The sequence below is a fragment of the Eucyclogobius newberryi genome, unplaced genomic scaffold (genome assembly GCF_026437365.1).
Source record: "Eucyclogobius newberryi isolate DKJ021-1_F unplaced genomic scaffold, fEucNew1.0.hap1 SCAF_5, whole genome shotgun sequence".
Lineage (NCBI taxonomy): Eukaryota > Metazoa > Chordata > Actinopteri > Gobiiformes > Gobiidae > Eucyclogobius > Eucyclogobius newberryi.
This window is the reverse complement of record NW_027316167.1, coordinates 35,608,311-35,635,640: the sequence shown is the minus strand read 5'-3', so window position 1 is coordinate 35,635,640 and position 27,330 is coordinate 35,608,311. Positions and strand designations below refer to the sequence as shown.

The 27,330-nt window shown below is 41.3% G+C and overlaps 2 protein-coding genes across 3 annotated transcripts; both read left to right on the top strand.

The window, feature by feature from the left end:
* Positions 1–88: 88 nt before the first annotated feature.
* On the top strand, positions 89–8,006 carry LOC140381275 (uncharacterized). Its single transcript, XM_072465310.1, has 2 exons — positions 89–406; positions 2,475–8,006. Exon 2 carries the CDS (start codon positions 2,546–2,548, stop codon positions 4,256–4,258), a length of 1,713 nt encoding a protein of 570 aa, XP_072321411.1. The 5' UTR covers positions 89–406; positions 2,475–2,545; the 3' UTR covers positions 4,259–8,006.
* Positions 8,007–9,054: 1,048 nt separating this feature from the next.
* Positions 9,055–25,690, top strand: LOC140381282 (casein kinase II subunit alpha'-like). 2 transcript variants are annotated; one of them, XM_072465318.1, is made up of 13 exons: positions 9,055–9,255; positions 13,995–14,254; positions 15,152–15,263; positions 15,491–15,592; positions 15,999–16,049; positions 16,158–16,217; positions 19,566–19,649; positions 19,735–19,845; positions 20,029–20,130; positions 20,552–20,652; positions 20,720–20,868; positions 21,502–21,586; positions 22,960–25,690. In XM_072465318.1, exons 2-12 carry the CDS (start codon positions 14,148–14,150, stop codon positions 21,570–21,572), a joined length of 1,050 nt encoding a protein of 349 aa, XP_072321419.1. In that variant the 5' UTR covers positions 9,055–9,255; positions 13,995–14,147; the 3' UTR covers positions 21,573–21,586; positions 22,960–25,690. The 2 variants fall into 2 exon arrangements, with proteins under 2 accessions (XP_072321419.1, XP_072321418.1); XM_072465317.1 differs by having other exon boundaries at positions 9,055–9,319.
* Positions 25,691–27,330: the final 1,640 nt, after the last annotated feature.

The window sequence follows — 27,330 nt, the reverse complement described above, 5'->3', positions numbered from 1 at the left end:
GATACTTTGGCTACTGTCTCTTTTGGCCCCTCTCTGTCTCTAGTCACGCCCCTGACACAGATCCATCCGCAGGCCTATTCACACAGCGCCCCCTGTTGGCAGAAATGGGCCCTGTCGCTCCCCGCGTCCTGTTCTCAGACTCTTTGTGCTGATTTATTTCCTTCTGAACGACTGTCTTTGCCTTTGGTCCGGTTTTCCCTGCGGTGTCCCCGTGTTTCAGCCCGGGCCCGGAGCCTCCCCTCCCCCTGCAGCGGCTCTGCTGCGGTTTCCGGTGTCCGTGCTCCGGAGGATGGCGTCCGGCTCCAGCCGCATCCCCTGCACCACCACCGGCCCCGCCACAACCGAGCCCCGGAGAGACACCGAGAGCAGGCTGCTCACTGCGCGTTCAAGCGCCGATAAATCACCGGTAAGTCTCCCCGACCTTCGTGTTTCGCTCCCGGCTACGCGGCTCAGCGTTGCGGGGTTCAGGCGTCCCTCCTCCCGCTTAAGGTTTCACGACACCCCGCTCCCAGGCCGCGGCCGCCGCTTTTACACCGACAAACCTCTGCCGTCTGCGCAGGATAAATGCACGTTACATTTTGTTCACCGCGTTACTATCCCTGCATTCAGAGCGTTTCTGATTATTATGTTGTCCTTTTTTTTTACATTTACGACCTTCTGTTTGTTTAAAGTTAGCATCGGTAGCATTAGCCACAGAGCTAACGTCATTTTTGACGCTAAAATACATTTCTGCGCAAAAGGTGACTTTGTTGCATGTTTAAAGCAGTATTTAGCTTCTTGATGTTAGATACGATAGTGTCATTCGTGTACATTTACAAACGTTGTTAAAATGCGCATATGAAGTGATAAAAAGCATCAAAATGAACCGCTATTTAATTTGTCACCAGGAAATAGACCAACCCCCCTCGCCTCTTTTCCTATGGACACTCCGCTGCGTTTCACTGCGTAGCTCTAATAATCTTTTATAGTAATGACACAAACGTGGATAAATAATACATGTGTTTGTTTCGGCCTCCTGCTCATCAAGGCTTTAAACGGTTTAAACACTTATGTGATGCTGATGCTCCGCATCCCTACCAAATGAACAAACCAGATCACGGTTTCTGCCCCCTTTCCGCGTCTAAAAGGAACATTATTATTTAAGATAATTTATCTATTATCTGTTAACGATCGCTGTTGTTTTGTAAACGGATTTTGACGGATTTGGTGCTAAATGTCGCACATACATCCATTGTTTCACTAATCACCCTGTGTTTGCTTCATTATTCATGGGGCAGAGGGTCTGTTCGTGTCCGTTAATCGTTAACTGTTCTTGAGAATAAAAATGCGTGGCTCAAATCTACACACACATGAACTATATTTAGTCTGTTACACATATACAATGCTTAAAATCTATTGCATGAGTTAAAGTATTCATTTGTAACGAAAATATAAATACTAAAAATGTGATGTTAATTTAAGAATGATTATTGATTGAAATCTGTAGCATTAATGATCTTTCATATTCTCTATATGTTCCTCATTGTGGCATCAAAATAATCTGTCTCCATGGAAACAAACAAGTGAAACCAGCCAAGTTACAAGTGAGATCTGTGGATAGGTGACAATGCTCATTGTAAGAATCATGTTTATCAGGTTATTTTCAAAACGCCTGTACTTGAATAAATGCAAGTATGCTATACTGTGGAACATTTAAGGCAGAGCAATAACTGTTCGCAGAAACAAGCAGGTGATGAACCCCATAAACATTCATGGACACGAAATTCCCTATCTCTGTCCGTTGATACGACTCAAATCGGAGGTTCTTTCACATTCAAGTAAAATGGTGCCAATCCCCTGTTAAAGTATAAAACACATTTGTTTCATGATATGATGTCATTTATCTGCTCTTCTCACCAGTAACATGTAAAAGAGGATGTTTCTTGTTCTCACCAGACGTACACAACCGCAGAAACCTCAGTCAATTAGCCTTTAACTCAAATGTCAGTTTAAAATACCAAACTAAACACCACAAGACCAGGACTAAACTAGTGCTAACCCACAATTAAACCAGTAAACAAGATTTTTAAAAATATGTATATTGGGAAGATTGGTTGTGGGCCGGATTATATTGGAGGGTCTAATTTGGTCATCGGGCCTTATGTTGAATAGCCCTTCTTTACAACCTCAATAGTGACTTTCAACGTGGCATTGACCTCACCTAAATGTGGTTGATGGTCGGTACGAGCCCAAAACCTCTTGATTATTCATAATTTGGGATTTTTGTGGGCTAATGCTAACGGTTATAGGGAAAAAACTCAAGGGGGTGCTCCAGAGTCCCTCAAATCTTCCTGGTCAGATCAGTAGCATAAGCATTGAACTCTGCGTCTACTAATTTATATATCAGTGATGGGCCCCGACTAGAAAAGTTACTAAGTACACATTTTAGATTTGTATTTATTAAATTAAATTCATTTTATTTTTTGTTTTTGCAGCTCCCTCAGTGATTTCCCGCCTCTCCATCTGTCCCGATCTCTCTCTGTGTTGAACCCTTCAGAAGGTCAAAATGACGGAGGCATGGCAGCAGGGAGCCCCAACCGTGGTGCACACTCTTCCCCAGGGAGCGGAGAACGCTTTGGGCTGCACAGTCTACGGAGTGGTCCTTCAACCCGACAACTCCACCCTCCAACAGGTTCAGGCGCAGCAACCGCAAATGCAGGTCACCAAATGCAATGCGTGCGGCCAGGACATCTCCCACCTGGCGAACCCGCACGAGCATCAGTGTATGGTCACCCAGGATCGGTCGTTCCAGTGTACGCAGTGTATGAAGATATTCAGCCAAGCCACGGACCTCCTGGAGCATCAGTGCGTCCAGGTGGAACAGAAACCCTTCGTTTGCGGCGTGTGCAAAATGGGATTCTCCTTGTTGACGTCATTGGCGCAGCATCATAACTCGCACGGCAACGGGAACAATCCGATGAAGTGCTCCATCTGCGAGAAAACCTACCGCCCCGGATCCGGCAACGTGACGCCGACTTCCTCCGCCGCAAATCCGCAACAGCCATCCAGTGGCGAGGCTTCCGGCGGCGTGGCCTCTATCGACGAATCCTCTCCCCCCGCGTTTGAAGCCAACTCGCCGGATCGACCGTACAAGTGCTCCGTGTGCCACAAAGGTTTCCGGCACCTGTCCGAGTTGACGCGTCATGAGAGGGTGCACACCGGGGAGAAACCGTACAAGTGCGACCAGTGCGACAAAAGCTTCAGCCAGTCCTCGCATTTGGCGCATCACCAGAGAACGCACAGCTCGGAACGGCCGTACAAATGCGCTGTGTGCGAGAAGAGCTTCAAGCATCGCTCCCATCTCGTCCGCCACATGTACGCGCACTCCGGAGAGCACCTGTTCAAGTGCAACCTGTGCGAGATGCATTTCAAAGAGTCGTCTGAGCTCCTGCACCACCAGTGTCAGCCGGAAGGAGAGCGCCCGTTCAGCTGCGGGTCGTGCGGGAAAAGCTTTAAACGCCCGTCGGATTTGCGGCAACACGAGCGCACGCATTCGGAGGAGCGGCCGTTTCAGTGCGAGGAGTGCCAGATGAGCTTCAAGCAGCAGTACGCGCTGGTCCGCCATCGCCGCACGCACAAAAACCCGGCGGATCGACCGTTCAAATGCAACCTGTGCGACAAAGGGTTCCTCCAACCTTCCCATCTCCTCTACCACCAACAAGTCCACGGCATGGAGAGTCTGTTCAAGTGTGCGTCGTGTCAGAAATCCTTCAGCCAGTCGGGGGAGCTGTTGAGGCACAAATGCGGCGGCGAAGTTGAGAAACCGTACAAGTGCGACGTTTGCGGCAAAGGCTACAAGAAGAATTCAACTCTACAGCGCCACCAGAACTCGCACTGCACCGAGAAGCCGCTGAAGTGCTCTCTCTGCGACAAGCGCTTCGTCTCCTCCTCTGAGTTCGTCCAACACCGATGCGACCCGACGCGCGAAAAGCCCCTGAAATGCCCCGACTGTGAGAAGCGCTTCCGGTATTCGTCTGAGCTGCAGCGCCACCGCCGGGTCCACACCGGAGAAAAGCCGTTCAAGTGCGCCAGCTGCGATAAAAGTTTCAAACAGCGCGAGCATTTGGCCAAGCACCAGAGCGTCCACTCGAGGGAGACGCAGTTCAAGTGCGTGTGGTGCGGGGAAAGGTTTGTGGATCTGGCCGCGCTGCAGGAACACACGGTCCAGCACACCGGGGAGGGAGAGAACTTCCCTGGTGAAGAACAGTGCATCTCGTAATCACAAAATACGTAAAAAATAGCCTCTGCATTTAATGTTAGGGTTTAAGCAAGGACTGTAACTGTAATAGAGAAACATATTGTGCTCTTATCGTCCTTTGGGTTATGGTGAACAGAAATGGGCTACTTTATTAAGGAGTTTCCAAAATGAATTGAAATAAAATGGTTAGTAATACTATTACTACGTGCTCTGTGTCCTGGACTTGACAAGTAGAATTTAAAGTAAACCTTTAAATGTTAAAGTGAGGAACAAAACTTGAACAACTAAAAATTCACTATTATTTGAAATTAAGCATGACTTTCTGCTTATATCAATATCAATAATATTAAATAATGAATGAATGAATGAATTAATATAATATTAATTGTGACATAACATTTTAGGTTGTTGAAAACTTATTTTGAGCGTTTAGTTTAGGATTACTAAACATAAGTAACATTTGAACTGACCTGAAGGCATAAAAGGATAAATTAAAATGTTTATCTCCTTACAAAGGTGTAATGTTTTTGTCCTAAATGTGAATTATGATAAACCTTTGGCTCCTGTATTTGACTGAATATGTTTTAGTGCATCTCATGTCAGCCCTACAGTGAGCCGGTCAGTATGTTCTCTACCTAACGCCTAAAGCAGCTTTGTGTTTGCACAAACTACTCTAAAATGTAGTAGAAATATAATCATGGATACTGATGATTTTTCCATTGTAGCATCACAGTGAATATTTTTGTGTGAATTATTGACATTCCTTCCTAGTATGGACGGACAAAATCAAAATGTTCAACGTCTGTCTCGATTTCATGACAAAACTAGGAGCATCTGTCGTCAATTCTCCAAACTTTCAGCGCCTCTCTAAAACACCCAACTTAAACATCGGGTAATTTAACGGAACAAACCCCCATTTCTGTTCACCGTAGCAACCCTGAAAATGTGCTTAAGCTAAAATTGTGCCAGCCTCTTGCTCCTTTCTCTCCTCCCATGATGGTTAATTATTTGTGTTTTACACCATTTAAAGAAACCCAAATTTGGAAAAGACTTTAATAACAAATATTGACTTTAGTAACTGGGACCCATTCTAAAACATAAATGTACCCTACCATTTCTTTTTTGTGGATTTTTTGCATGTGAGAAAATATATTTTGTTCCCACGAAATGGCCAGAACTTTCCGGAAAACCTGAACTCTGGAGTTTATGTGCCTTTTTCAATGTCGTGTTTTGTTGTTTTTAAGTTCGTCTGCTCTTTATATATAATTCTTCGACCCTCCCGTTTTTTGCGAAGCGTTAAAAATGGCTGGCTTTTTCCAAATAGTATTCCTAGTTAGCGTCATACGTTTGTGCATGAATATTTATCACTCTTTAATCACTGTTGTAATATAGTTTTGTTATTTTAGAAAACCCTCCTGCGAAAAAGTAAAAATACCGTGTGGATTCGTGAACATTGTATAGCCTGTGTCCTATTAAAAAAAAAAAGTGTTGTTGCATCTTTGTATTGGCCGATTCTGTTGCCGCTAAATAACGGTTAATTTTCAAGGACGCAGGGGATTTTATCGCGCATAGATGCGTTTCGTATTTGCATTTGTGGAATTTCCAGTGGCACAAAATAATATCTGCAACGGATCGGTCTTTGGGGGAAAAAGTGGCTAAACTTTAATCTACGACGCAATTTAGATTACAGTTTTACACAGAATTAAGGCTTCTTCCGCTTATCTGGGGGGATCCTGAGGCGTTCCCAGGCCAGCCGAGAAACATAGTCCCTCCAGCGTGCCCTGGGGCTTCTTCCCGGTGGGACAGGGGTCAAAGAGTCATCCGGAACGGATGCCCGAGCCACCTTAGCTGGCTCCTTTCGATGTGGAGGAGCAGCGGCTCTACTCCGAGCTCCTTCCATGTGACTGAGCTCCTCACCCTATCTCTAAGGGAGCGCTCATTTCGACCCCTTGTATCCGCGATCTTGTCCTTTCGGTCATTACCCAAAGCTCATGACCATAGGTGAGGGTATGAACGTAGATTGACTGGTAAATCGAGAGCTTTGTCTTTCGACTCGGCTCACCACAAGAGTCCGATGCAGCAACCGCATCACTGCAGAAGGAACTCATGCACTTGGTGCAAGGATTCGGCACAGCCCAAACGAGCAACATGGGGCCGTCTTCCCGTGGACCCACCACCCGCAGGAGGATCCGTAAGGGGCCGGTGCAGATAGATCTGGGCGGCAGTCGACGGCAGGGGCCTCGATCTCCGGCGTAATCCCTTAAGTGTGATCCTGTTTTTAATTTTACAATAGCATACATTTTCCTCTGATTTGGTACATGCGCTCGATCCAATTCTGCAATTGCCCATTTGTTCGAAATTTTGACAGAATTAAACGCAAAATCTTAATTCGTTTCAGTCAATCCCGCCATAATTTCGTAGAAACTTGCTTCTTTTTAAACGTTCCTAATGTAAATATGACACGTTATGGCGTTATTCCACGTTTCTGTTGTATTTAAAGAAAAAAACTTTTAACTTCAGGGCGATTTTGTTGATTTCAAGTCGAGGTTTTGAGACTATGCGACTGGACGTGTGCAATAGAAGGTGCACCGTGTTTTATTGGACTACCGAACCTAGTCTGTTCTGTTTTATAGAGTTGTGCGGCAAATGCTTTCTGGTTATGTTCTCCAGTTTGTTTTTAAGAGTCTATCTTTCTTGTGCTTTTTAACCAGGCTATTTCCCCCCCATCAAAAACATATACCTGGAGATGCGTTTCGTTTCGGTCGCGCTCGAGTTTGCGTAATCCAGTATTTTCAGTCCATTTCCCTCCATAGCTCAAAAGACGAATCCAGAAGTGCTTCTCCGTGTTTTTAAAGTCTATGTACTTATAGCCTCGGACTTGAATGCGATCAAACTCGCTAAAACGGCATCCAATGTTTTGACTTTGAAGTTAGCCGCTGTCGTTTTTGCCTGATTTCAACATCTCGCTTTACTTCCTTGGCGAAACCAGCAGAGGGCAGCTTTTTCGTATCACGTACTTGTTTTACCTACATTTACAGTGTTTTCAAGCTGTAAAGTGTGAAATGCCAAGGCTTGCAGTTTCAGAAAACTGCTCAAAATGCCTGTACGATGCGTAATGTAGGACTATCACGTGTTTGTTTTTGTATTTTTTGAACAAATCGCTATGGAAACATCACCAGGTTTAGACCCTTCACAGATTCACGGTTAGCTGCGGTCACAATACGACTAGTTTGGGACAAAGTGGAAGTTAGGCAATTATCTTTTGTGTGTTGACTTTAAAAATTGCAAATGAACAAAACAAAAAGATAACCAAAGTTGATGTTAAAAAGGTAATTAATTGGAGAGCGAATTGAGAGGCTTTTTAGATTTTTATACCAAAACTAAAGTAATTCTTCAAAATAAAGAGCGAATATTAGCTTTTTTCCAACAAATGATTGCTTCGTTGTATTCGAAAACTGCTCAACTCGGTTCTGGTCTGTTGTCAGTTTCTTTTTACCCAAATTTGTACTAATTTCTCGCATTTGTCCCGAGCTTTGTCACGTTGAAACGGCTTTAGATTTAGCACCATTTATTTGACAAGCGGCTCTAAAGTTACTGCCCGATAAACATTCTGTGTATATGAACTTATCTACTCCCCGACACCTCTGCAGTATGTATTGAAATAAATGTTTTTGGAGTTTGAAAAAGGGACGGGAGAAGAACTGAAGGAAATTACTCTTGTTGATACTGTAAACATAAAATAAAACACCTTTAACTCCAGTGGATTATAGTTTTCTTTCCATTGTCGTGATGCTGGGGTTTCACAGTTTTATTGGGTTATTTTTTTATTCAAACTTTAATTTGCATTTAAAGTCTGTGGTGAAGCTTGTGGACCCAATCTGATGATTTTTTTAAGTCCAGCAGACATGATATTGAACATTGTGCCACTAACTGCCATTGGAAGTAGCTTTAAAAATTACATATTGTATTTAGACTCTGTGTTTTCAATTAAGAAAAATAGAGCCAGTAATTTCCATATGACAATCTACTACTATTTCAGATTTCAATGTTCAAAACGGCTAAAATTTGTCATTTTAGTTCTTAAATCATGAAGTGTATTAAAAAGGCATGGATTGACATATCTAAATTAATTTATCTTAAGTTAATTTGAAAGCCAAAAAATTTGAATTTATAATAATCACCAGAATGTAGTTTTAGATAGACGAAGATGGTATCAAAAAAGGAGTGTCTAAAAAAAAGTATTTCAATTCGGGGGTTTTGCTTGATTCAAATACCTCAAAAAAACAAAGTGGGAATCATTCAAACATTTTCTGTGCTTTTAAATGTAGAGTTTGTTTTCTTTGTTTAAAGGTCTCTTTAATGTGTGAATGTTTTAAAATGTGTGTGCTGTTATATTTTCACTTTGCCCAAAGTCACACTTTGAAAAAGAGGTCTCGAGCTCAGTGGGTTCTTATCTGGTAAATAAACGTTAATGAATAATAAATAAAATTTAAAATGTCAGTAATGACAACGACAATTTACGTTTAGTTTAAATGCACAAATGTGCAAGAAACAAGTTGCAATTTTGCGAGAACATTTTTTACATTTTTCATCTTAAATTTACAATTTGTTTTCTTAATTTTGTAGTTATTTGGTTGGGTCTGGTCTTTAAGGAATATACATGAAACGCATGGTGTAAACACGCCGGACACAGACAAGTAGCAAATGTATTAGATTGTCTGGCTCTCTGTTTTAATAATTAGAAGTAATGCAACAAAACCTTAAAATCTTAAATCACCTTAAATAAACTTTACGTCTTAAAGCGACGCATTTCCACTTCCGGGTGAAGTTTTCTGCAGAGACGAGCCCCCTCTGCCCACCCTTTAAAAAACACCACTAAATCACAACAAATATTGAAACTACACATTCAAAACTCTGATATTGTCCTGTGGAATTTAAGAATCGTTAATTATTCCATCCACACAACTGAACCGCTGCTTTTTTACCGCTTTTTTACCGCAGCTCGCCGTTTGTACGAGGTTAGCATTAGCTTGTTAGCATCGCCTCCGTCTCTGTTGCCTTCACCTCTGCGCTTCTTCACCGGTAATTAACGCTTTTCTTCCACCTATAAACGTTCATTTAACCTTAAAATTATGCCCGTGAAGCTAAACCATATGTTGCATGCACGTGTGTTTGTAAAATGGTCCCAGACGGTCACGATTCGGGGTAAAAGGAATGTTAGCTCGATGCTAACGCTGTCAAAATAGATGTTACATTTTGTTTGCAGCAGAAATGCACGGCTTAATTGCACTTATAACATACTACATTAACAGAATAGGACTCAGCTATGTCATTTTTATATTAAAATGCTTCTTTAATGTTTCGTTTTAACATTAAACAACACGTATTTGGTGCATAGTGAGAGAGGAAATGGCCCGATTAATGCAAAATTGTATTAGTGTGCCTTTTTTATTATACCTTTTGTGGAAAAGTACACATTTGATTTGGCTCATAACATGTCTAACACTTCTTAAGATCCAGGTTTGAAAGATGTTTCCTGCAATAACCCCAACAACAACTAACAAGGTGTCGTGAAGAGTCTTTGAATGGGCCAAATCAATACAATTAATTGGGACGAAATCTTGGTAAATCGGTGTCATGGTTGTGATTTATGGTGTTGATCTCCAGCCATATGATCCTGCTGTAATTGTGTGTTAACGCAGTGTAAACAGGATTGGAAAGGGTGACCGTGCCGCTTAATCTCAGTTTCTCTGTGGTTTGAGGGCTACACCCAACGTGAAGAATGCAGTGTTTACTTTCACACAGGCATTGATCTGGAGGTGTGCGAAAACCAGACTCAGATCACACAAACTCTGACACGGAATCACATCGTTAAAGTGGCAACACCACAACTTCTGCCATGCAAACGAGGCTGCGACTAACCATTGTTTTGCTGGTCGATTAGTCTAGCGATTATTCTATTGATTAGTTATTTAGAACGTGAAAGTTGTGGATCCTGGTGTAGCACTTTTATGGACAAGAGAGTGTTTTCATCAAATACACATCGTAATAATGTAATTCTCGTGGAATTGCAGCTCAAGTTGAGTCTTAAAACTACTTTTCTAAGCTCAAGTAGTGTTTTGGAACCTATGAAGACCAGTTAACAATAATTTGATACTAAATCAGTTGCTATTAATTGATTGACTTGATGCAATGAAGAAAGTCCTGCTTTTTACTCTCAGTAAATTAAAGCTGCAACGATTATTTTACTGATTGTGACACGTTGACTATAAAAACTAAATGTATCATATTTTGAGCATCATAATCTGGACTAAACAGACTCTAAACCACACACTTTTGTAACAAAGACAGTGGCATTATCAAATCAAAATGTCCAAAAAGAATAAACGATTTCTGATTTTCATGAATAATTAACTTTAATTGTAAATATTCTCAATTTTTAAGCCTTCAGTTGCCATAGTTGCCCCCTTTTTTGGTTAAAATTGTACTCAAAAGTCTAAATGTGCAATAGAAATAATCGTTTCTTCTGAAATAATAGTTATTACCATAAGTCGCACCAGCCAAAAAATAATAGAGCCAAGCCAAAAATAATAGAGAATAATAGAGAAGAAAAAAAGAAATATAAGTCGCACTGGTATAAGTCGTTGAGACCAAGAACATTTCATCTTGAAATGCAATTTAAAATAATAATTAGATTAGAGAACATGGTGAACATGTATATCAACGTATGCTAACATACCACCTTCAGCTACATGACGCACAGACAATGAACTGTCGTAAGTGTCTGGTATGTTAAAGTAACGTATTAACAGTTATTCAGATAACTATAGCATAAAGAACATGCTGACAAGTTTACCAGAGCATCAGTATTACTAATATTACTAATTCTTCTTCCTCTGTGTCACTTCTAAACAACTCTACAAACTCCGGAGGTAGAGGACGTGCCGATTCTTCTTCTGTATCACTTAGAGCCTAGAGCGCCCTCTTGTGGTTGTCTGTGAAAAATGATCAACATGTGAAATGCGGTTGCCAGTGTGAAAATAATGAACAAAATCATATAATGTGTTAATATCACCTATAAGTCGCTCCGGAGTATAAGTCACACCAGGCCAAAATATGAAAAGTGCGACTGATAGTCCGGAAAATACGGTAGTTGCATGTTGTGTCCGTCCAGTCCTTTCTTTGCACTGCCTCCATCGACATCTTACTATTCTTCTTTTTAATTACTGTAATGATTATTTTGTTTTTAGGGGCGGGCGATATTGACAAAAAATAATATTTTTTCATTATCCTAATAAGTCGGTGTAATCCCTCATTCATCCAGGCGTGTTCCATAGTAGGAAAAGCTTCAGTTGTAGTCATCTGGACTCAGTTTGAAAAATAGACGTTTCGACTCTCATCCAAGAGTCATTGTCAATTTGACAATGACTCTTGGATGAGAGTCGAAACGTCTATTTTTCAAACTGAGTCCAGATGACTACAACTGAAGCTTTTTCTATTATCCTAATAACAATATTCAGATTATGTTCCAACAACGCATGAGGAATGTTCCTATAATTTAAATGTGTTTTATTCATCAGTGCAAACGTCAACCTATATCCTGTTTTATTCTGCGTAAAACTGCTAACTGTTGTTTAGCTCTGTGCAAACGCATGTGAGTAGTTGGTTGTGTTTTTGTCAATTTGCATTTAAACGTGAACTTTTAACCAAATCCTTTTAGTAAAACACAAATGCAATTACAATTCTGGTCTGAAACATGGCAGTTATATATTTTTCCCAAACTGTGCTGACCTTATCACAATTATTGTTTTTGGAAATTACCTCAAAGATGAATGATCACGTATCTGAACCTCAACCAAGATATTAACACATTTTGGCACGATCCTGATCCAATGTAAAAATAGTATCTGATCGAGAATATGCTAAAAAAATTTAATTTGGGCTGCACTTAGGCATGTCGTGTTTATTCGGTTAATCGATAATCGTGATTATTCAGGTCACAATATAATTGTAAGAATCAAAAATATAATAATCTGTGCAATGTTTGAAGCAAGTTTGTTTTTGTTTTTTTGTTAAATCTATCGTTTAAAACATAACTTTAAAAAATGAAAGATCTGGTTGTTTATTTTTTCTTTCAGAAAGTTCAGTTTGAATGAAAGAAAATTAAAGATTTCACTGTTCTCAATAATCATTAAATAATTTTTTTATATCACAATCGCAACACATTTTATATAGTGACGTCCCTAGCTGAAACTAACAAGCATTTCGCTAATCAATTATTCTGGCAATTATTTTCTTATTTGCGAAACATTTGTAGATTTGAGGTTTTTTTTCTAAATTACACTTAAAGGCGTAATGGATGATTTTTTTGGCCCAAATCTGAGTCTCATTTCCTCGTGGCGTGGACTGCCGATTAGTCCTGCCACGTATCAATCATAAAACTCACCTACCGCTCACCTGCAGCCTCGTGTGGCTCGTCCCCATGAGAGCAGCACGTTTCCGTGTGTCTAAGCGCTTGGGTCTATCATAATATAGTTCCCTCAGTGTATGGGACAAAATTAGGACGGAGAAAGACTGTGCGAGCTGTCTCTGAAGAGACGGAAATCTACGGGAGACAGAGATGCGATGCGATCCGTCGGGCTAATATACAAACGCACGTCTGTGTTGTATCAGTCCGCACGGGGGAGTGCGCATGCGCACTTCCGCCTGAGTTCTCAAATCGCCGAAAAATCGTCCATAACGCCTTTAAAGCCAAAGTGATGCCGCTTGTCCTTTTTATACTGCAATTCCTGCTCTGTCTGAGTTATAAACCTCTTCAGAACCTGGCTTTGATATAGGTTTTGAAGTCTGTGCAAAGTCCAAAAATCGATCATTTGATTACTAAATAATTTCACTATTATCTCAATAATTGATTTAGTTATTTCAGCCCTAATTGAAAGATACGTTTTTGTCAGTATCGCCCTCTCCTGCTTCACACACTTCAGAGTCTCAAAGAGCTCCTGAGAAATGTTTGGGATTTGGGTTTATCAATTATCAGGAATATTCAGATCACAATGTAATCGCAAGGACTAAAAATCAATAATTGTGAGAATCGTGAGTTCTTTCTGTTTAATCCGCACACTGAAGAAGTCAAACTAGATGTAAATTGAGGATTTCACAGTGGGAATAGTCGTGAATAATCACAAAATCGGCAGGTTTCTTCTCACAATGACACTAAATGTGACATTGTGACAGCCGTACATGTGCTGCAGCTGGACCAGGGGTGTCCAAATGTGTACAGTCGAGGGCAGTTTTTAAACAAATTTCACTACAAAAAGAAAGTCAAGTTTAAATGACTTGAATTCTGGATATTAAGCTTAGTTTAAATACATGTGATTAGTTAAGATGTATTTACTTGATGTACATAGTTTATTTTATTTCTTTATAATATTCTGAAGCGAGTAAAAATCACATTTAGTCTTATTTAATTACAGTATTTGCCAATGGAGTAAGAATTTTGTATAATTAATTTTCGTATTTCTAGCTACATTTATCTTATTGACAGAAATGGTTACAATGTTTGCAGTGTTGGGCAGTTAGTAGGGCCAAGAAAATTGTGTCTGAGGGCTGCATTTGGCTCCTGGGCAATAGTTTAGACACCCTTGAGCTAGAAAAGTGAGCCCACAGAGGCCTTACTGTGTCGTACGGTATTATAAAGTCTTTATTTAAACTGGCAGGTGGTTCTACAGATGATCATTTGCAGTCGTGTGTCTCTCAGCTGGCGGCTCTGCTCTTGTCCCGGCCTGGACTCGTTCTGCTCTGGTCTGTGTCTCGTTTGGGGCTGCAGTGCTTCTCCTCCAGACCGCGCTGTGTCCCGGCACTGTACGAACCCCATGAGACCAGCGGGGGGCGCCACGCTCTAGAGCCAGCGATGCCCGGTCCCACTCCTGCCTCCAGCAAAGCACGGGTCTACACCGACGTCAATACCCACAAGAATCGCGAGTACTGGGACTACGACGCCTACACGCCCAACTGGAGGTAAGACCGGGACTAGACCGGGACTACGACACCTACATGCCCATCTGGAGGCAAGACTGAACCTAGACTGAACCTAGACTGAACCTAGACTGAACCTAGACCGGGACTAGCCCGGAACTAGCCCGGGACTAGCCCGGGACTAGGACACCTACATGCCCAACTGGAGGCAAGACCGAAACTAGACCGGGACTAGACCAGGACTACGACGCCTACTCTCCCAACAGTAGGTTAGACCGGGACTAAACCAGGACTCGACCAGGACTACGACGCCTACACACCCAACTGGAGGTTAGACCGGGACTAAACCAGGACTACGACGCCTACACACCCAACTGGAGGTTAGACCGGGACTAAACCAGGACTACGACGCCTACACACCCAACTGGAGGTTAGACCGGGACTAAACCAGGACTACGACGCCTACACACCCAACTGAAGGTTAGACCAGGGCTAGACCAGACCAGGGCTAGACCAGACCAGGGCTAGACCAGACCAGGGCTAGACCAGACCAGGGCTAGACCAGACCAGGGCTAGACCAGACCAGGGCTAGACCAGACCAGGGCTAGACCAGACCAGAGCTATACCAGAGCTATACCAGAGCTATACCAGAGCTATACCAGAGCTATACCAGAGCTATACCAGTGCCAGACCAGTGCCAGACCAGTGCCAGACCAGTGCCAGACCAGTGCCAGACCAGGGCCAGACCAGGGCCAGACCAGGGCCAGACCAGGGCCAGACCAGGGCCAGACCAGGGCCAGACCAGGGCCAGACCAGGGCCACAAATAATACTATGACTTCTCTGAGAATCCAAAGCTAAACCAGGACTTCCAAAACAAGAACGATGTATTTTTGTTGTGCAGCTGGTGGGTAAAAAGCCCTTTCTCTTTTCTCTTGCAGTAATCAGGACAACTACCAGCTGGTGCGGAAACTGGGCCGAGGGAAATATAGCGAAGTGTTCGAAGCCATAAATGTCACCAACAACGACAAAGTGGTCGTCAAAATACTCAAAGTGAGACCAACTGGCGACACGTCACTCTGAGCAGGGACAGGCCTCATTACACATTTAAAACATGCATCTTTAGTCATGTTATTTCCTCTTGAAAAGCACGCCACAGATGTTTTGTTTCTGAAATTCTTGCAGCGTTTAAACTCGTACCAAACACACACACACTCATTGTTTTTAGACCATTGCTCAAGTGTCGTTGGACATTTACGTTTTTTTCTTTTTTTCTTCAGCCGGTAAAAAAGAAGAAAATCAAAAGAGAAATCAAAATTTTGGAAAATCTAAAAGGAGGAACCAACATCATTCGCCTGGTGGACACGGTCAAAGATCCAGTGGTGAGTCAACGAGCCTGCGCTGCTTCGAACAGCCACCAGGGGCAGTCCTAACATCACAGTAACTGGTTATAGAAAGTGTCGAGGTGAAATCAAGCAGTCATACCAGACAGATTAGTTTAAATTCTATCATTGATAGTGGATTTATGGTACAGTGAAGGTAAAGAGTGCTGAAGTAGCCAGGAAATGAGAAGCGAAGAGATTCATGGATGCAGAGAAAATTACCTGGATGTAAATGTGCCATAGTTAGCAGATTAGAGCTAATTAGAGCATAGATAGTCCCTTTGTCAGTTGTAAAAGAGTTGTTCACAAACTCATTCTGTGAAGCTAGCTTGTTGTGAGAGCAGGGAAAGGCTCAGACGGAGCAGAGGAATTCATAATTTCGCTCTTAACCTTGTGTCTGTTTCAGTCCCGAACTCCAGCGCTTGTTTTTGAATTCATCAATAACACAGACTTTAAGGTACATCCGCCACTAAACGCATCGCCGTTATTCACCAGTCTTCCTGTCATTTTTCCTTTGTAAATCTGCCCGTGCGCCGCTGTAACGCTGCCCCCTTGTGGTCTGCAGGAGCTGTACCAGAAGCTGACAGACTATGACATTCGTTTCTACATGTATGAGCTGCTTAAGGTCAGTTCACCCTGTTATATTGTTGTGTCAGTTGTTTGTTCTTTCATTCCCAATTCTTGGAGTAATCCTGTGTTCAAAATACCGTGCTCTACTTGATGACGGGCTTAACTTGTAATCAAAAGTGCTCCTCCATAATTTTAAATGCACTTTCTCTAGACACATTCTGGTAATTTCAGCCAGTCTTTAGTTAGGTTGACGTGTCTCTTCAAGAGTTCACAGAGGCGGGACTCGAGATCTTCTCTTAAAGGACACTTTAACCCTGTTCTCAATTGTTCCCAATCACAAACACAGCTGGAGTCACATTTAGCTTCATTGACACTAGATTGATGAATCCTGGTTTGTCCTCTCCCTCCGAACCTCAAAAACAGTCTGTTCAGAATCCCCTCGATAACTGACGTTTTCTCCATCTGTAACGTAGCTCTGAGAATCTTCTGCTGTTTTTAACTCAAGAAATCATCTCCAGACTCGTTCTATGCCAGGGGTGTCCAAACTTTTTGCAAAGAGGGCCAGATTTGGCGAGGTGAAAGTGTGTGAGGGCCGACCATTCAGCCTGACATTCCTCACATGGAACACAAATAAATTTAAACAAATTTTACCAAGTCACTCATTTCATATTTGCCTTTTTTATTTATATTTTAAGAAGCTTAAACATTCTTAGGTTCATTTGAAACATGACATATTATTGGAACTTTTAAATTCAAAAACAGAAATAGCTTCTCTTATTCAGATGTGCAAACATTGACCAAGTCTCAGTGTATATATATTTGTAACTGTAGTTTTGACACAAAACAAAATGTATTCACTGAGATTTTAGAATGTAGTCGTCTCAGATGACAGAAGACTTTCCTGCACTAATGTGAAGGGTGATACTGAGATCTGGACTGCAGTACATAGGTCAGGTCAGGCTCAAAGGCAGTGGTTTTGATGCGCAAGATGTCACGCAGGTGAGAGTCAGTTAGTCGTGTCCTCACGCGGCTCTTGTTAAAGTTCATAACCGAAAAGGTCTGCTCACACAAATATGTCGAGCCGAACAAGCTCAGCATTTTCTTAGCAAATGTTCGAATCTCTTGGAACCTGCCTTCATCCAGCTGGCGGTAAAAGTCCGCAAGAGAGAGCTGTTGGTGTCGACTGCGGCACTCGGCGTCACACTGCAGCTCAATGAGCTCCAGTTGCAGGTGGTCAGGAGCAGTATCAGGGTCCACGGAGAAAGGAGAGGAAAACATCGTGATCTTCTTCTCAATAGCTGAAAAATCCCGAAAGCGATGTTGGAACTCCTCAGCCAGAGATGAGATGTCTGCTGCATACCTCCTTGTTTGTGCGTTGATATTGCTCTGTGGAAAGCTGGTCATGATTCCCTGCAGCGCCGGGAAGTGTGTGGCATTGGGCTGTGGTTGAGACAGGTGCCTTTGGAAAAGTTTCAGCTTGGTTCCAAAGGTTTGGATGTGTGAATACAGTTGGCTTATCACTGCATTTGGCCCCTGAAGGCTCGTGTTCAGCACGTTCAGGTGCTTTGTTGTGTCAACTAAAAAACCCAAATCAGCCAGCCAAACTGGGTCACTTAGTTCTGTGATTGATTGTCCCTTTTTTGCCATGAACTCTCCGATTTCCTGCCTAAGAGAGTAGAAGCGCTGCAGTGCAGAGCCCCGGCTGAGCCATCTCACGTCGTTGTGATAGACAACATCGCCATATTCAGCCTGGATGTCTATTAGAAACTGTTGAAACTGACGGTGGCACAGGGCTTTGGAGCGAATATAATTAATAGCCTTTATTACCGGTTTCATAACATGATCATATTTGAGATGTTTGGCACACAGAACTTCCTGGTGAATAATGCAATGAAGTTTTATAGCTTTACCTCCGTGTTCAACGACTTTTTCGCAGATACGGATTGATAATCCACTTCGTTCGCCAGCCATGGCAGGTGCGCTGTCCGTAATAACCCCAGAAACTTTATTCCACGGGAGTTTCATGTCATCTACGGCCGAGCAAACAGAAACGAATAAATCTGTTCCTCTTGTTTGGTTTTTAAGGCTCTGCTTTCGTCGCAAGCTAAGGAAAAAAAGTCAAACTCCTTTCCTCTGGCCCCCAACTGTCTCTTAATATCTGATGACACATCTTCAATTCTCCGTGCCACAGTGTTACGAGCCAGGCAAACATTGGCAAACTCTTGCTTCTTCTCAGGACAGAGTTTTTCTTCATCACGCAGTCTTTGATAAATTCACCCTCGGTAAAGGGTTTGCTGTGCTTAGCGATCAGCGTTGCCACCTCGTAGCTCGCCTTTGTGGCATTTTCATTTGACTCTCGGGCTCTTGTGAAAAATCGCTGCTGTAACGTTAAACCAGCTTCCAGTTGCTTAAATTTTTCGCTGCGTTCGTTCCCCGTTAGCTTGTCATACATGTCTGCATATTTCGTCTGATAGTGTCTCTTGACATTGTATTCCTTAAACACAGACAGTCTCTTGGCAGATTAGGCAGACACAGTTGTTTCGTATTTCAGTGAAAAAATAGTCCAATTTCCACTTGTCCTGGAAGAGCCGACGCTCAGTGTCAACTTTCCTTTTTTTATTTGCAGTCGCCATCTCTGAAATTGTCCGGAAGGATCACACAGGTGTCACGCAGCCAGAGTTCAACCGAGTGCTGCTGCCCCCTAGTGGATACAAATAAAATAGCTTTTGTAGGTGTGCATTTTATGCGCTGGTCAACAGTGGTGGCGGGGCGGGCCACATATTATAGATTTTATGACAGAGGCTGCGGGCCTGATGAAAATTGACCACGGTCCGCAATTGGCCCGCGGGCCGGACTTTGGACATGCCTGTTCTATGTGTTTCTCCATCTAATCACAATCAGGACAACTCTGCGCTTTGACCAGGAAGTGAGCGGCCTGAAATGCCTAAAATTATGGATCTGTTCATCTTTAATGGTGTGTAATTCCCTCTGTAGCCAGTTGATGGTGCCAAAACTCAGCTAGTCTCGCAGGAAATCTCAGAGATCCAAATGTAATTTTGTCATAAAAAAATTAATGTTTTGTTTTAGTTGTTGTTATAAGCCGTTTCTTTTTAGTTCTAAAACATGAAAGGCAAGACTAAAGATTCTCAAGAGCATGTTTTAAGGCGGAAAACAACACAACAACATAATGCATAATATTTGTTCTTTTAATTGTTCTGTCAATCCTCATGTCTGTGGGGTCAGTTCTGTTAGGATTATTTGTTTTGTCACAGCACCAAAACCTCAAATAATAAGAATCTGACATGTTGGAATTGTACGATTGTCTTGTGGCCGGTGGCCGGTCGGTCTTGGGTGTCCAAAACATAGCTGCATAAATGTTACACTTGTGTCGTCTGTGTCTCAGGCCCTGGATTACTGTCACAGTATGGGCATCATGCATCGAGATGTGAAGCCGCACAATGTCATGATTGACCACCAACTCAGGAAGGTAAAGCCCCTGGTCCTCTGTTTAACTTCTGTTTTTCACTCTACACCTCTCTGTTCTCTGACCTCTGTCCTCTGACTGTCCTCAGCTGCGTCTCATTGACTGGGGTTTGGCCGAGTTCTATCATCCTGCTCAAGAGTACAACGTCAGAGTCGCCTCGCGCTATTTCAAAGGCCCCGAGCTGCTCGTTGACTATCAGGTACAAATGTCACCTTTGCCTTTTCTCAGATAATGAAAAATCTGAATTTTGAATAGAGCTTCAAAACGTCGGTTTCAAGCTCCACATCTACAACACGGGAATTAAATATCTCATGAAATGGTTACAAACAAACGCTGTAAATGTAACTGTTTGTGTGTGTGTGTACCTGGTGTTGTGTCGCAGATGTACGACTACAGCCTGGACATGTGGAGTCTGGGCTGCATGTTGGCCAGTATGATTTTTCTGAAGGAGCCATTTTTCCACGGACAAGACAACTACGACCAGGTACCAAATACGTTGCAGGGTTGTCATTTCTACGGTGTACATGTAAGAAATGTAATACAGAGCCATCATTGGTGGCTCTGTATTACAGAGATTCTAGAATGTGATGATGTTGAGATTCTAGAATGTGATGATGTTGTATGACCAGATGGGGGCAGAAGAGACCGCTTTCCTTATTGAACATTCCTATGAACTATCTGGCAGGAAAATCCACAAATGTTGAACCTGATCATTTCGATTATTATTTAAACTTAACATTAAATTTAGCTGTTGTGATGTCATCTGAAACCTGACAATACCTAAGATTTGCAGATTAAAAAAAAAGGCCAGTTGTAGTTATATTCTATAATGTCAATGACAAATAATAACAACAATAACAAGTTTAGGGCTTTAAGGTGTATATTTTTGTCCCTTCTGTGTGTAGTTGGTGCGTATCGCTAAAGTCTTGGGCACAGACGAGCTCTTTGGATATCTGCACAAATACCACATCGAGCTGGACACGCGCTTCAAGGACCTGCTCGGACAGTGAGTAAAAGACAAACGAAGAGCAGGTCACTTCGATCTGACCAAACTGATGTACTTCCTCTTCCAGGCAGTCGCGTAAACGCTGGGAGCAGTTTGTGCAGCCGGAGAACCAGCACCTGGTGAGCCCCGAGGCCCTGGACCTGCTCGACAAACTGCTGCGATACGACCATCAGACCAGACTGAGCGCAGCAGAGGCCATGCAGCACCCGTACTTCTGTAAGCGCCTGAACGCACCGCAGAGACACAGCACCTGAACACAACGCACCACACAAACTGAACGCACACAGGGAAAGCACCTGAACGCCACACAATATAGACTCGTTTCCACAGCTTTTCAGTGGAGCAGATCAGTGCGGTCCAAAAGTATTTCCACTTGTCTTAAATGAACTGCACTGGGTCTGAAGTGTCACTAAGCAACCCACAGGAGATACAAGCTTCCTGCGCAGCCTTGTTCTCCACATCTTCACAGTGAGATGATTGTGCTCAAAGCATTAGATTTCTAGTGCATCCAACACTTTACAAACATGGCTTAATGAGGGCTTAAAGCCCTCTTTAAGCCCTCATTGCTTAAAGAGGGCTTTAAAAAAAAGGAGCAATTACGAAACGCCCTTTTGTGAATCACTGAGATCAGACTTATATTCTCTCAATAAATAAACTCTACATCGTACCTGAATTATACTTAATGATGAGTTATGTTTGGGTGACGTCAGCGAGTCTTCAACCTGAACCTAACCTGAGACAAACCAGTCAACGCCACAAAGGGCACCGAAGAAGAACACAAACACCTAAACACAGCATTTACACCGCAGTGACATGTTCGAGTGCTGATTAAAAGCCTGTCTTTTCCAGTTCCTGTCGTGAAGGAACAGACCAACGCCAACTCAGACGGATCCAAGGCAGTGAACTCCAACGCCACATGATACTTACTCAACAGGTAAAGGTTTTAGAGTAAGCCCAGCCCTGCAGAGGACCAGCTGTGGCACACAGAGAGACGGGACAAGGTTTTGTGCGAAAAGATTGCTCAATTATGTGGAGAACAAGCTTTTTTCCTGTCATTTTTTGCTACCGATCTTACCACCATTAGGTTTCTTTACTTTACACATTCATCACTTTACCTGCAACAAATGTCTGAAACCTTCTTTACAAAAATCAAATTGTGTATAATAGGAAGGTGGTAATATATGTATTTATTTATTTTTAAAATGTGTCTTGTCCCTTTTTAATGTGTCCAGAACCACATTTTAGGCTCAGGACGATATTGAAATGTTGGGGGGGAAAGTAATATGATTATTATACGAATATTATAGAATTGTACTTGATCTAGAAAAGAACCTCATACATTTTTTTTTGTCTTTTCTTCACAATCCGAGGTTTTGATGGTGATTTTTATCGTCAACAATCACATTTACACAAAATGTACCACGAACCGTTTACTGTATGCCATTTTTATTGCAATAACCAATAATATTGTTTATTGTACCATCCCCTCAACATTAAAAAAAAACCCATAGCTGTAGATAATGTCATTAATACAGATGATCAGGTTTTCCGTTTGGATATATCTTTGTAACATCGGAAATTAATTGAAAAATATGTTAGAAAATGTAAAATGTGTACGACAGGTTTTTGTGATTTTCTATTTTTGACTTTAATTTGGTGGGATAAAACCTGTTGTAAATATAAATGATAGTTTTACATCAGTCGAGTGTCAGTTTTTGAATCAAAGTGTAATAATCACAGGAAAAAAGGAAAAAGTGGAGCGCAATTTAAAAAAAAACGAAAAACTAATTCTGACCCTTTCAACATGAATTCAACATAATTAAATGTGTTCTTGTATATTTTTATCTGTCAAATAATAATTTCTGTGACATTAGTGGAGTTTTGGCCCAGTGTTGCAATCAGGAAGTAAAATAGTCTTGAGCTGGCTAGATCACCGTCACTCTCAAAGCTAATGCTAGCGTTTATTAAAACATAAAATATAAAATCAACAACTGGCTGAAATTTTAAAGTTAAGACTTAATGTTTTAGTGTGTAAGTAATGGTAGAATAATCCAGTTATTGGTGTTTTTTTTTCAAGCCTTGAAATTAGCATTTGCGTTGGCATGGATACCAGAGCGACTTTGCAAAAATCTTAGAGTGACCGGGATGATAAACTGGCATAGCATTTTTAGTTAAATCATAATTATCTTGTGTTTTAAATGAGTCCCACCTTTCATAAGCACTTTAATCAGTGAATGTGAATCACTTTAAATACATCATAATTCATCATAATTTAACTAACTTAAGTCTGTTGTCTGTTTTGTCCAGGATGAATCTTTGTTACCTCAGCTTGTGATGTTTCTGATGGCCTCGCTTCCACTCGGCGGCCATAAACGGGGCAGGACTGTACCCCAAATACCCCCAAATATACCCTTAAAGTACCCCGAACCCTCTTTTAAGTCCTCTCCTAGACCCTGAGCCCAGTCTGAAAACACGCCCAGTCCCTTCACTTTATCTATCCAAATATTTATAGCTCACTACACTGTACAAACTTCCTTATTTTAGGCAATAATCTTATTCCAATGTACATTTGTTATTAACTAATGCAATGAACTGCGTGTAACAGTTGTACTCTTTATGTATGAGATAGTTATTACATATTTATATAGGAAAAGCAGATTTATTATTGCAAAGGTTTACAGATTGTTTACATGTACAAAAGTGTCAAAAAAGTCAGAGCGACTTGAAATTCAGGGCAAAAAACATTGTTGAAATTTAGTTTGATTCCGATGGTTCAGTTGCAACGCAAGCTCTGACCTCCAGGGGGCAGCACGTCATTTACTGAAGAGAAGGCAGAGAGTAACCCCGTAGAGAGTTACCCCACTTTGTAGTTGAACAGTTTGAGTTCAATTGTGTTTTCGGTTAGATTAGCAATTTATTTATTTTAAAGGTGCAGAATGTCAAGTTTTTTTGGTCGCTTTGTTTGGAATGTTCCGCAGTGTGGCATTGAACTCGAGGTCCACGGTGACGAGCAGGCGATGCTACCAGGTCAAGTTACAGGTCGATATACAAAAATGTTATGTAGCTTTTCACGAGGACTGTGGTCGGCTGAAGACACGTCCTGCCGATCGATTGGTTGACTAGAAAGGGGCGTGGCAAAAACCTCTATAAACGACCCAAACTGCACTCAAACTACTACTGCAGCATTGGTTTTCTTATAAAACTATTGCCGCAGAAAAAAGTACCACCAAACGTATTTATGTATGAAGACAGATTTGATGAATTATGAGTTTAATCTGCTTTTTACATATAAACAACCCCCAAAACACAATTTTGTTTAAAGCTGTTTTACTCCATACCTTCTTATTTTTGCCCTTTCCTTATCATTTAGATAAAGGCTCGTCTAAAACTCGATCGACCGATTAATTGTCTGAAGAACTAAAAGCCCTACTTTTCACGTCAACTTTGTGACTCATAAAATGACAACGTTACAGAAATGTGTGGCCTGGTCCACAAACGATTTATAATGACAACTGTAGAAATAATTGTATCTTGATGATCGTTCTCTGGACTAAACGGACTCAAACCCTTTTAACAACAGCCTCATAATTACACAGAAAATGTGTGATTTCCCTTAATAATTCCCTTTACTTGTAAATATTCTCCATCTAGAAGCCTTCAGTTGCCTTATTTCAGTCTGTATTTGGTCAATAATGTATTTGAAAAGTCTTAACGTACAATAGAAATAATCGTTTGACTAATTGAAATAGATAATCTCTAAATAGTCGTCTGTAAAAAGAGAAAAAAACTTTGCTCTAAAGTTTAGCTCTACTTTACACACAGACAAAACACAAAAGTGAGAATTTCATTGTTTAAACTAAGAAATTCTCACTTTTGTGTGTTGTCTGTGTAAAGTCAAGATCTGTGGAGCGGCGAGCAGCTCTCTGTAGACTGCCTGTTTTAATAAAAACATATGTTTAATGTCACATGTGGAACATTCCAGGCAGCGCAAAAACATCTACATGAAGACGCTCGACCAGAAACGTCCCATAGTGCACCTTTAAATGAGGCTTGAAGCTTTAACATTTGAGACTGAACCATGAACTGCACAGGGAGTCAAACCCACAACCTTTTTACAAACGAGTCGTCGGTTTAGAGCAGTTAAAGTGGCACAGGGACATTTATGTAGGTTACACTGTCAGATTTATTCACCAAGAATAAAAGTATAGTTTTAAATACCTCAACGATAATTTTGTCGTTATATTAGTGACGTTAATTGAAGACTGGTTATAATTTAGACGTTGAACATTTAGAGGGACTGGGCAGTGCTTTCAGACGCCTCACTGAGCAGAGCTGCACCTTGGACGAGAAACGAGCTCAAATCCAGGCAATTCGGCACAAAAAAGGAAAAGTCTGCTGAAAATGTTTTGTGCCACCGTTTTCCAATTCAATATTTCTGTTAACCAAACATAAAGCTTTAAAGTAAATAAAGCTTATTTTAAATAATTAAATGATGTAACAATGCATTCATATATTGATTTTATTGTAGTGGCAGACATTCATTTAAACGGCAAGTTAAAATAGTTTGAGTCAAGATTTAATAACATTTTGATTGATCAAGAAAAATAAGTAATTTTTTCACTCTGAACATGAAAAAAACATGTTTAATATTGTTCTCCAAAGTTTAAAAAAAAGTCAAATTTGTGAAGTGTTACCTATTAATTTGATTATTCATTTTAATCTGCCATAAAAAGCTTTATTTGTGCATTTATTTGCAAGAAAAACTATTGTTTTCATGCCTGGATGATATTAGTTAACACAATGTGGATGTGTTCAAAAGTATACTCTCGATAAAAAATAATGGAATTTTAGGCCAACCCTCAAGTTTATAGTTAGTAGATGTATTAGTTCCGCATTATTGTGATGAGATTAAAGTGACGTCGTGCAGCCCTGCTCAGCCCCTGTGAGAGAAAGAAGAGTTTGTTTATGGAGCGACGGCTGAACTCGGATCAGCTCAGAGACCAGATATATCAGAATAAATGTTTTTATTTAAACACAATCTTTTCTTGTGGGTTTTCATTTCAGTTCAGAGTTTCTTTATTCATAACAGGGTTGGACAGAGCATCCAGGCGCTCACATCTGAGCTGACATATCTGACCCACAGAAGGAGCTGTAAACTGAGGAACCGCATGATAGCTGCAGGAGGCAGAGGAGACACCTGCTCCTCCTGCTTCCCTCCTGCCCCAGCTGCACGGAAGCATGGGTCAAATGCAGAGGACAGATTTCCTCCAATAAAGAGGACAATAAAGTGGACCTCAGCACGACGCTCTGTCCATCTACGTGGGTCAGGTTTTCTCCCTCTGTCGGGGTAGAAGTCTGTGGTGTTGTAGTCGTGACGCGTTTAGTGAGTGTCAGTGGTGGGCCGTCAGGACCAGCAAGGCCTTCTCTGCTGGCCTAAAAATAATAAGAATATGATTTAAAAATATATATATTTTCCCAAAAATATTTATTAAATTCCCCAGAGTAAGAGTTATACTCTTCATTTCATGGCTTTCCTCTTGGTTGCACTGCTTCCAGCCCCAGGTTGAGATTTGGAGGTCTGGTCTTTATGTTAGATTTTTATCCAATCATATTCAGCCATCATGTGTTGCCAGGGGTCTAAATTCTGTCCTCAGGCCTTCAGAATCAACAGTGAGGGTGCTTGTAGTTTAAGGTGAAAGTTTTGTGAAGTTTCACTAATTGGTTGATTAGTGTCAACCAATCAGCTTTAGAGTTGGCTATTTTACACCTTCTAGCTGCAGTAACTATATTTGGTGGTTATTAATGGTTATTGTAAATATATTTTGTATCCAATAGCATTTTAAGCATTTTTCAAAAACAGACAATAAAAAACCAAGTAAAAAACAATATGAACATTCAGTACAAGATCTAATATCAGAAGAGCCAATCATCCAGACAACCATGGAGTAATGGCCTGCCCTTTTTGGGGCCAATCAGGTATCGTTTACTCTAAATAAAGTTTAGTATTTAATTATTTCCATACCTAATAGGCAGTTTACCATGTTTTGCTTACAGATTGGTCCAGAATTTCAAAGAATCTCTGGAATCGGTCTTGAGGCAGCTTTTATTGGAGAGTTGGACAAGCACACACTCAATAGTTTAGATTTGTACAAATTGAAACATGTTTTCATTGTATTGTTTGTAAGTTCACATTTCAGTCTTTGTTAATTCTTCTGGTCGTGTTTAAACAGAATCTTAGTAAAACATAAATTTCAATTCTATCGTCTGACTCACTACACTGTACAAACTTCCTTATTTTAGGCAATAATCTTATTCCAATGTACATTTGTTATTAACTAATGCAATGAACTGCGTGTAACAGTTGTACTCTTTATATAAGAGTACTAGAAAAGCAGATTTATGTCATGGAATTAGACATACACCGATGCTATTCCGTAACACATCGAGAACACAATTCAACCTAGAATATGAAACGACACAGAAACATCAGACATTTGTGTGGCATGCATGGGAGAAAACGCGGGGACTGTGTCAGCCAAGCCGTTGTAAGGAGCCTGGCTGACCCTCCTGCGTCTCACCCCGTTTTTTCCCATGCTGGTTGGTTTTATTAGATATTCTGGAAAAGGCGGGTCACATTTCTCGTTGGTCAGCCTCACATCAAGGCACTTGGTATTTTTC